This window comes from Aptenodytes patagonicus, unplaced genomic scaffold (assembly GCF_965638725.1).
Source record: "Aptenodytes patagonicus unplaced genomic scaffold, bAptPat1.pri.cur scaffold_82, whole genome shotgun sequence".
NCBI lineage: Eukaryota > Metazoa > Chordata > Aves > Sphenisciformes > Spheniscidae > Aptenodytes > Aptenodytes patagonicus.
The window spans coordinates 172,747-183,349 of NW_027472030.1; the positions used below are offsets into that span (position 1 = coordinate 172,747).

Sequence of the window (10,603 nt, forward strand, 5' to 3'; positions counted from 1 at the left end):
TGCATATTATGCTTCACACAAGTTTGAAGAGGGCTTTAAACTAGAGATGCCAGGGGAGGGGAACCTCAATCCATCCCACTCCTACTGGTTTGATGCCAGGGCCAGCAATAGATGCCCAGAGCCTGGGGAAGGAACACAGGTCAGCAGGAGACAGCCTGAAGAGCAGCACAAAGGAACTCCAGCCAGTAAGACAGCTTCATCGGGGGCCCAACTTCAATGCCTTTGTGCAAACGCACGTAGCATGGGGAATAAACAAGAGGAGTTAGAGACGTGTGCACGCCTGCAGGGCTACGACCTTATTGGCATCACAGAGATGTGGTGGGATGGCTTCTATGATTGGAGTGTTGGGATGGAGGGATACAGGCTCTTTAGGAAGGACAGGCAGGGGGGACGAGGAGGGGGTGTCACCCTCTATGTCAATGACCAGCTGGAGTGCATGGAGCTCTGCCTGGGGATGGATGAGGAGCCGACCGAGAGCTTGTGGGTCAGGATTAAAGGGAAGGCAGGGACAGGCGACATTACGGTGCGGGTCTGCTACAGGCCACCTGACCAGGAAGACCGAGTGGATGAAGCCCTCTATAGACAGATAGGAGCAGCCTCACGCTCACAAGCCCTGGTCCTCGTGGGGGACTTCAACCACCCTGATATCTGTTGGAGGGACAACAGGGCAGGGCATAAGCAATCCGGGAGGTTTCTGGAATGCATCGATGATAACTTCCTTCTCCAAGTGGTAGAGGAGCCAATGAGGAGAGGTGCTATGCTGGACCTTGTTCTCACCAACAAGGAGGGGCTGGTGGGGAATGTGAAGCTCAAGGGCAGCCTGGGCTGCAGTGACCACGAAATGGTGGAGTTCAAGATCCTTAGGGCACTGAGGAGGGCGCACAGCAAGCTCACTACCCTGGACTTCAGGAGAGCAGGCTTTGGCCTCTTCAAGGATCTGCTTGGTAGAGTGCCATGGGACAAAGCCCTGGAGGGAAGAGCAGCCCAAGAAACCTGGGTAATATTCAAGGATCACCTCATCCAAGCTCAGGAGCGATGCATCCCAACAAAGAGGAAGTCGGGCAAAAATGCCAGGAGGCCTGCATGGATGAACAAGGAGCTCCTGGACAAACTCCAACACAAAAAGGAAGCCTACAGAGGGTGGCAGCAAGGACAGGTAGCCTGGGAGGAATACAGAGAAATTGTCCGAGCAGCCAGGGATCAGGTTAGGAAAGCTAAAGCCCTGATAGAATTAAATCTGGCCAGAGACGTCAAGGGCAACAAGAAAAGATTCTATAGGTACGTCGGGCATAAAAGGAAGACAAGGGAAAATGTGGGCCCTCTCCGGAACAAAACGGGAGACCTGTTTACCCGGGACACAGAGAAGGCGGAGGTACTCAATGACTTTTTTGCCTCGGTCTTCACCGGCAAGTGCTCGAGCCTCACTGCCCAAGCCGCAGAAGGCAAAGGTGGGGACTGGCAGAATGAAGGGCCGCCCACTGTGGGAGAACATCAGGTTTAAGACCATCTAAGGCACCTGAAGGTGCACAAGTCCATGGGACCCAATGAGATCCATCCACGGGTCCTGAAGGAACTGGCGGATGAAGTTGCTAAGCCACTATCCATCATATTTGAGAAGTCATGGCAGTCCGGTGAAGTTCCCACTGACTGGAAAAGGGGAAACATAACCCCCATTTTTAAAAAGGGGAAAAAAGGAAGAGCCGGGGAACTGCAGGCCAGTCAGTCTCACCTCTGTGCCTGGGAAGTTCATGGAGCAGATCCTCCTGGGAGCTATGCTAAGGCACATGGAGGACAGGGAGGTGATTTGAGACAGCCCGCTTGGCTTCACCAAGGGCAAGTCCTGCCTGACCAACCTAGTGGCCTTCTGTGATGGAGTGACTACATCAGTGGACATGGGAAGGGCTACAGATCTCGTCTATCTGGACCTCTGTAAGGCCTTTGACACGGTCCCCCACAACATCCTTCTCTCTAAACTGGAGAGGTATGGATTTGATGGGTGGACTGTCTGGTGGATGAAGAATTGGTTAGATGATCGCATGCAGAGGGTAGTGGTCAACGGCTCAATGTCCAGATGGAGGTTGGTGACGAGTGGCGTCCCACAGGGCTCTGTATTGGAACCAATACTGTTTAATATCTTCATGAATGACATAGACAGTGGGATCGAGTGCACCCTCAGCAAGTTTGCAGATGACACCCCGCTGAGTGGTGTGGTCGACACGCCAGAGGGACGGGATGCCATCCAGAGGGGCGGGATGCCATCCAGAGGGACCTGGACAATCTCGAGAAGTGGGCCCCTGTGAACCTCGTGAGGTTCAACAAGGCCAAGTGCAAGGTCCTGCACCTGGGTCGGGGCAACCCCCGGTATTGGTACAGGCTGGGGGATGAAGGGATGGAGAGCAGCCCTGCTGAGAAGGACTCGGGGGTACTGGTGGATGAAAAGCTGGACATGAGCCAGCAATGTGCGCTCGCAGCCCAGAAGGCCAATCGTATCCTGGGCTGCATCAAAAGCAGCGTGGCCAGCAGGTCGAGGGAGGGGATTCTGCCCCTCTACTCTGCTCTGGTGAGACCCCACCTGGAGTACTGCGTCCAGCTCTGGAGCCCTCAGCATAAGAAAGACACGGACCTGTTGGAGTGGGTCCAGAAGAGGGCCATGAAAATGATCAGGGGGATGGAACACCTCTCCTATGAAGAAAGGCTGAGAGAGTTGGGGTTGTTCAGCCTAGAGAAGAGAAGGCTTTGGGGAGACCTTATGGCAGCCTATCAGTACTTAAAGGGGGCTTATAGGAAAGATGGCGGCAGATTTTTTAGCAGGGCCTGTCGTGACAGGACAAGGGGGAATGGCTTTAAACTAAAGGGGGGTAGATATAGACCAGATATAAGGAAGAAATTTTTTACAATGAGGGTGGTGAAACACTGGGACAGGTTGCCCAGAGAGGTGGTGGATGCCCCACCCCTGGAAACATTCAAGGTCAGGTTGGACGGGGCTCTGAGCAACCTGATTTAGTTAACAATGTCCCTGCCCACGGCAGGGGGGTTGGACTAGATGACCTTTAGAGGTCCCTTCCAACCCAAACTATTCTGTGATTCTATGATTCTATATGTCTTTAGGTGCAGGTGGCACTAAGGATGCAGAACTTGTCCATCGTACAGGATTTGATCAATCTGCTTTGCACCATCCAGAGCAAAATCCTCATTTAATAACTCCTCCCATGGAACAATATATCTCTACCTATGTCCTGGTTTCAGCAGGGATAGAGTTAATTTCCTTCCTAGTAGCTGGTACAGTGTTTTGGATTTAGGATGAGAACAAAGTTGATAACACACCGATGTTTTAGTTGTTGCTAGGTAACGCTTACACTAGCCAAGGACTTTTTAGTTTTCCATGCTCTACCGACTGAGAAGGCTGGAGGTGCACAAGAAGCTGGGAGGGGGCACAGCCAAACTGGCCAAAGGGACATTCCATACCATGTGACGTCATGCTCAGTACCTAAACTGGGGAAAGCTGGCTGGGGGGGGCCGCTGCTCGGGGACTGTCTGGGCATTGGTTGGCGGGTGGTGAGCAATTGTACTGTGCATCACTTGCTTTGTGTATTATTATTATTATTATCATATTATTATTATTATCATTTTATTTCAATTATTAAACTGTTTTTTATCTCAACCCACGAGTTTTTTCTCACTTGTGCTCTTCCAATTCTCTCCCCCATCCCACCGGGTGGGGGGGAGTGAGCGAGCGGCTGCGTGGTGCTCAGTTGCTGACTGAGGTTAAACCACGACAACCTAATTAAACCACGACAACCTAATAAAGAACAATAATTTCTTTTTTACTTTTAAAGATAGCAAAAGCATGATAAAGACTTCCTGAGGCACCAAATGACCCTAAGCACTGGCCCATCCAGAAAGATACCAACACTAAAACCCCAGATTGAGCATATTCCTTTTCTTCCTGGACAACAAAAAATAGTTCAAAGTGAAAAAAAAAAAAAACAAAAACCAGAACACTTCTGCAACTCTGGAGTTTCATAAATTGCTATAGAAAAATACTCAAACAACTTTTGCTTTTTCATTAGACCAAAATCTGAGCCTTCCCAGAGCAACATTATAATCCAACAGGTCCCAAGCAGGCTCAAATCCCCTCTTCTGGCCAAGCTTCAGGTCCTTATTTTAAAGTCTATGTGATTTCTTCATGTGGTATATAGCATATATGACTACCTGTCTCATATGAAATACTGTGCAGTAAAAGGGAAGGAAGAGGCGTTTTTTGTAACTAAGTATATCACTGTGTGGGGAACTTGGAGTAGCACGGTGACACAAACACTGTAAGGTCTCATACAAAAACCTGAGACTGCAAAAGGAACAATATATTTTGAGGAAGAAAGGAAAAAGGGAATGTGTTGAAGAAGAGAACCGCAGAATTCCTATGAGCATTTATTCTGGAAGTATATTGCTTACTGAGCTAATAGAAGAGAAAAGGGTTTTAAAGCTTTGGCCTGGATCAAGTTGTTTGAAATCACTCTGCTAGGAAATCATTGTTTTCTCCCATCACAATTTTGGAAACAATGGTGACTTTGGAGCACTTTCATGGCAGTCCATGTATGGATCCTTTGGACAAACCGCTGGCATTTTATTCCCTGATTTTATACACCTTTAGAGTGTGGTGAGAAAAGTGGGTTTATTTGACTACATGCAAACAGTGTGGCAACAGACAAGCTCGTATTTGGAACTGGGATCACTTTTTCAGTTGAGCCAAGTAAGTTCCACTTGTTTTATTACTAATGTATTTCTTAAGTTTGTGGTGGGGTGGAAAAAGGGATTGTGTGATGTGACAGCATAATGAGAAATTTCTGCTGCCACCAATCTCTTGAACATGCATTCTTCAACCAGGTGTTTGAGTCCTTAGCTCATATTTAGTTAACAAAGCTTTTTCTGGAAAAACAAGGATAGTTTCCTAACTATGTACATCAGCATTACTCCACAGATCCTCACCCCCTCCCATAGCTGCACTGCTAAATTTAAGACTGTTGTTTATACCCAATGCAGATGGTGTCTTAGCCCAGCTTCAGTATGAGGTGAAAGTAGTTGCTTACTTTCTTTTGTGTAACACTAAGGTGTGTGGAAAGGAAAAAAGGAGATGTAAAGAGTTTCAGAAGAAAGTAGTTCCCGTGGAAAGACAGCGCATATTAGTTTTTGCAGCAACTGCTTGAAATGCGAGCAAGCCTTTTATATTTAGAAATGGCACTCTTCTGAATGTGGTCTTTATAAGGATGGACCATCTTCCCCAGCTTTTGTGTGACAGCATGAAAGTTGGGGCAATGGGTGAGTTTGTTGGGTTGATTTTTATTGTCCTAAAACATTCAGTTGCATACCACCACATGAACACACACACTCCCCAGACAGGCATGGGACTCTCTTAGGTGCTAGCTCACATCTGCAAGCCCAATACAGATATACGTCTGCCTTCAAATCTTTAGGGCATCTTATATGCCTATTCTGGGGTAGATGAATGCAGCTCCAGTTCCTGTGGGAGTAGGGAATCCAAAGATACTATTTTGAAAACATAATTTGTGAAAGTAGGACAGCAAGATACTGCCAGCTTCCATCAGCCCAACCTCAATCTACGCTAATATAAACTTGCCAGTTATCAGTACAAAAGGTATTCTACCATGAACAATCAACCAGCAAAAGGTGTTGGTGGGTGAAAGTCTAAGTAATGGTATTGCCTTTTCATACAAACACAGCAGCCCTAATGTGAGGTTCAGTTTCTACACAGAAAGTATCTTGCATGCTTTTTAAAACAAACTGAATTTCAGACCTGTTATATCAGTAATTGCTGTGTCATGACTCCTGTTCTTCAAGAAAGAAGGAAAAAAAATTCTTTCCCCAAACAGTAGGCTTTAGAAACTATTGGTTCCTCCAAAGACAAGAATAGATTTTCCAGGTTTCTAGAATGCTGGTATCCTGACTCTTTTTAGTGCCCCTTTTTTTTTTTTTTTTCATTTCCATGGAAGATATTCAAAAGGACTTAAAACAGCTGAGAACACCGCAGGAGCTGGGCCTCCTGAGAATCTCCAAGCACAAAAGACATAGAAAACATCCTTTAATCACTACAGAGTTTTTAAGACATCTCCTCCTGAGAATTCAGTAAGAGAATAGCTAAGGAATTATTTGGTTCATTCCCTGTATAATTCTCATTGGAGGAAGCCAAGATCCACAAGAGGATGGAATATATAGCCAGTTCTGTGCTTTTGTAAGATTAAGAAGAAAAAGAAGTACAATTGTTTGCATAAGTATATTAACCGCTTTTTGTGTGCAATACAAATATAACCACTCCCCCCTCCCCCCACCCCCAGTACAAAGATGCCCTAAGGATCTACAAAAGATCTGTTTCTTTTGGAAGGGACAGCCAGAGAGAAGACAGAATAAATGGCGTGTTTGGAATGGCACTAAACTCCTCTGTTAGACAGCCCAGTGTTGTTCTTTAGGATGGCTCAGCATTATGCAGTGAGATGGTATCATGACTTGGAAACATCTGCAGAGCTCCCATAACACTATTCACTTGTTAAGAGAGGTTTATATGGCTGGGTCAAGTGCAACATAGAAATATTACAGAAACTTTCAAAGAATGGAATTTGGAAAGAAAAACTCCTTGGAACTGAACATTTGTTAATGAAAGATTTAACATAATCTTCCATTTTAGCAACATTATTTTGTATCTGCAAGTAATCCCACTCATCAGACAGCATTGTAGAGCGGAGTAACAAACTGTCTTTTCTCCCTATGTGCTACGGTTAATCCTTTTAGCCTCATCAGGTAAAGGGGTTTTGGGTAATAAAAAAAGGATCTTTTAATATACATCATGTTACAAGCATATAAGGCTACCCTTGAAGTAAAGGTTCTTCTTAGTATCTAAATTCGTATGAATTCAAAATTAATATGATCATGTGTGTTGTATTCTTAAAAGTCCCCTTCCTCATTTCAAGGTCCCTCACTTAAAGGAATCCACATATATATATATATGTATGAGTTCTGATAAAAACAAGCTTAGGAGCCCAAGGGATTAGAAGCTCCAATGAAAATCCCACCCTTATACTCCCTTTCTGTCTTTGATCTGCTCTTTGGGAAACAGGAGGAAGATATAAACACAGAAAGACACTCAGCTGTCAGGGGGCAGACGTGGCTGGACTATATCTCAACTGTAGATGATTTAGCTCTCAGAAAAGTATGCAGAAAATAAAGTCATCACAAAATGATGCTTCTTTTTCAGAGAGTCAAGAAGAATCTGCCCCAGAAGTCATTGTGCTTAAATCAAAGGAACCCAAACAATATGACAAGAAACTGAACATGGCTTGTTTGGCAAGGACTTTCTACCCTAAGAACATCAGCCTTGATGTGCCCAGGAGTGAGATTGTATATGATCTGAAGGCACCTCTTGTCACATCTGAGGGGATGTATAGTACCATGAAGGTAGTTGGAGTGGAACCAGATGCAGAGGTGACCTGCAAGGCTATGCATAAGCGGAACAAGACTACAGCCAGCATAATTCTGCCAGGTACCGTGTTGTGGTCCAAACACAATAGGATTCTAGGAGATGCATCTTCCAAAATGTTTTCTTACCCTTTGAGAACCTAGCAGGAACAAGTAAGTACAGTCAGAAAGATATTTACGTGCTTAGTTAGGTGAAGAAGAGATATTCAAAAGCACCTAGCATACATGACCTTAATTCAACTATTTAAGCACGTAGAGTTTTCTTCCCAAAAAAGAAAAAAACAAACAAACAAAAACCCTACCCCCAAAAAAAAAGACCTCTAATATTTGCAAGTCTAGCTTTATCTAAGGCAAAATAGTTCAAGGGACATGAGTATACATGCCTGCTAGAAGAAAGTTTGAAATAACTTTTATGAAAACACAAAATAAAAAAAGGACATGTGATTTTTTTCCCCAAAATCTTTTGGTTATTTTTTGATCACTTTTTAAATTGTTCTGTTCCTATTGTAAAGTTCATTTCGAAAGGGAGAGAAAATAAAACTCAACAATCCTGGGGTTTTTTTCTGCAATCATGTGTAAAAAGCTAATTTTTCTCTTCAAGTTAATCTCAGAATTAATGACCTCCATCTGATTCTCCAATACTGCTTATCTACTGCTGGGAAAAGAGTTATAGGTATGTTTTGTGTAATTTTTGTTTTATATAGTTTAGATACAATTTATAGTGTCTCTCAATCATTCAACAGAAGAGAAAACTGAAGAATTTGAAACAGTTAATGCTTGCAACATTACAGATGCCTCTACAAAAGGTTAGTTGCCTAAAGGAACAATAGAGTATGATTACTTTATTGGGGATTCCGTAAGAATGCATGAAAATGCATTGTCTTTGGTACAGAAATGTCTGAATTGTAGATACTTATTAAGCAATAAGCTGCACTTTTTGTGGACTCAATACCAAAAAATGAAAAATCGCTTTCTCTGGTACAGAAACATCAGAATTGGAAATACTTGTTGAGAAATAACCTGCTGTTTCAGGTTAACAGACTAAATAGCTGACAAATTTCCATGGGATAAAACAGCAATGGGAAATAAATTTTTCACTGGGCAGACATCTCCTCTCTTCCCTGCACTTCATATATTCCTCTGTCATCTTTTCCTTTGTTCCTGCTTCCCTCATCTACCTAGCATGTGTGGATTTTCCTTCTTTTTTTTGAGGGGGGTGGGTGGGGATAATATCAAGACCACAATCTCTTCCCTCTTCTCCTTTTTAAAGCAGATGTCAAAATGGAGAAAGTGAATATGCTGTTCATGGCTGTTTTGGGTTTGAGAATCCTGCTGGCAAAAAGCATCGCCTTCAATATAATCATGAGTATCAAGCTGTTTCTCTTCTGAGGTAGGAAACACGTCATTCAGTCCCTGGGAACAGAGAAGGCAAGTACAAGGAGTGACCAGTTGCCTTTGCATCCTTCTGTAACCCCACAAGGAGTGACATCAGTTCAGCTGTTCCTGTTTCCACTGGATAAGTTAATGTAACCCCCAAATTGCACCTCATCCCCAAACTGCCTTTGCATCAGGCTAGTCCAGAGCATCTCAGGTTCTATCAGAAATCTTCTGCTGGTTGTTTCAAGTGGCAGAGCACAAAGTCTGGATGAATGTCCAGATCAGCAAGAACTATAAAGGGAGAATCCCAAAAGCCAACAAATGTGAAAAGGGGGATGAAAAAAGGAGGGGGGAGAATTCTGAAGATCAGGTAGCCAAAATGACAAAAAAAAAAATTGTCCAATACATTCCAGATTAAGAGAAACTCAGCACCACTGTATTAAATGTGAATAAGAAATTAAAACAAACATTGCTCTTTCAGGTACTGGGTAAGTGAGCCAGCAATAGGCGGAAGAAGAACAGGAAAGAACACACAGCAGCATAATTTAAACACCACGGGTCAGCTTTGCTACCAATAAACATCTAAAGAATCAACAAACCACCCAGTTCCTGTAGATCTATGAGTCCCTTTACTTCATCAAGGTGCTCTTTAGTTAACACCATCTGGAAGCCTTCTTAGACAGCTAATACTGCTGAATTCTTGTCTAGCTTAGTTTCATTAATTGTTAGAATAATTTTTGTTATTTCTGATTTCCATAAGAAATTTCCCTCATCCCTCTGCTAAGCAGGAATAGTTAGCTCTCTTACTCCTGTATTGCATTGCACTGAAGCATCCAAATTGTTTAGATAGTTTTGAAAACTTTAAATTTAACTTTATACTTACTATGCTTTAAAAATACCACCTCTGGTCATATTACATTATTGTCTACAGAAGTAATGCCTTTCTGCTTAGGGATCCCAGGCACAGAAGAAGCATTGTATAGTTTTAATTTTTAGAAGCTTTTATTAGTGGCAATTTTCTAGTGCAGGTAACTAGATCTCCACTGGACCTGAAGGAATTAACTTCAGACAGGTATACAGTAGTATTTTCATTTCCATCTATTCTTTAGAACATCTTTCTCTTTTGTTAAGTATATGGTACCTGCATTTTAGGTTTCCTTAATAGACACAAAAATAAAGTTTTATCATGCTTGGTTGCACTGCGCCCTTTCTTCTGAAATTTGGGTGGAAATTGTTGAAATTCCACTGTCCTATCCAGTGACCACTGAGAACTAAAAAACCACCTATTACAGCCTAGATTTCCTTTTTATTAAATTTGTCTTTCTTGGGGTTTCCACAGGGAAAGAGAGAGACTCCTTGGCACATTTAAGAGACTCCAGGAGGGCTATGAATTCTGGCCCTATTGGGTTTAAAGGAATTTTAACTATTCATGCCCCTTTCAAATTACTCAGGCTCAAAATTGTGGATCATAACAAAAAGAGATGGGTCTAAAGAGAAAACAGTTAAGACAAGGGGCAATATGAGCATTAATGTACAGACTTCAGAAGGTGAGAAAACAGGCTGCTGATTTTCCACTCACCAATACTAGGAAGGGGCCAAAAGGAAACACTGTAGGGTGTTTTGATAGATAACCTAGCCGTTTGGTTGGTAGTCAAAAATCCCAACACTGACTTTTGTCTCACAAGCTGCAAGCTGCTGCCTGCTTGAAACAGGATACTGTGGTTAAAACACATGACTAAAT

The 10,603-nt window shown here is 43.2% G+C and overlaps 1 gene segment (V, D, J or C); it reads left to right on the forward strand.

Moving 5' to 3' along the window:
• Positions 1 to 10,058, forward strand: part of LOC143173460 (T cell receptor delta constant-like) — a 31,017-nt gene extending 20,959 nt beyond the window's left edge. Inside the window, 4 exon segments of the C gene segment in view lie at positions 7,265 to 7,549; positions 8,229 to 8,291; positions 8,756 to 8,875; positions 9,344 to 10,058. Coding sequence covers positions 7,265 to 7,549; positions 8,229 to 8,291; positions 8,756 to 8,874 — 467 coding nt within the window.
• The last annotated feature ends 545 nt before the right edge of the window (positions 10,059 to 10,603 follow it).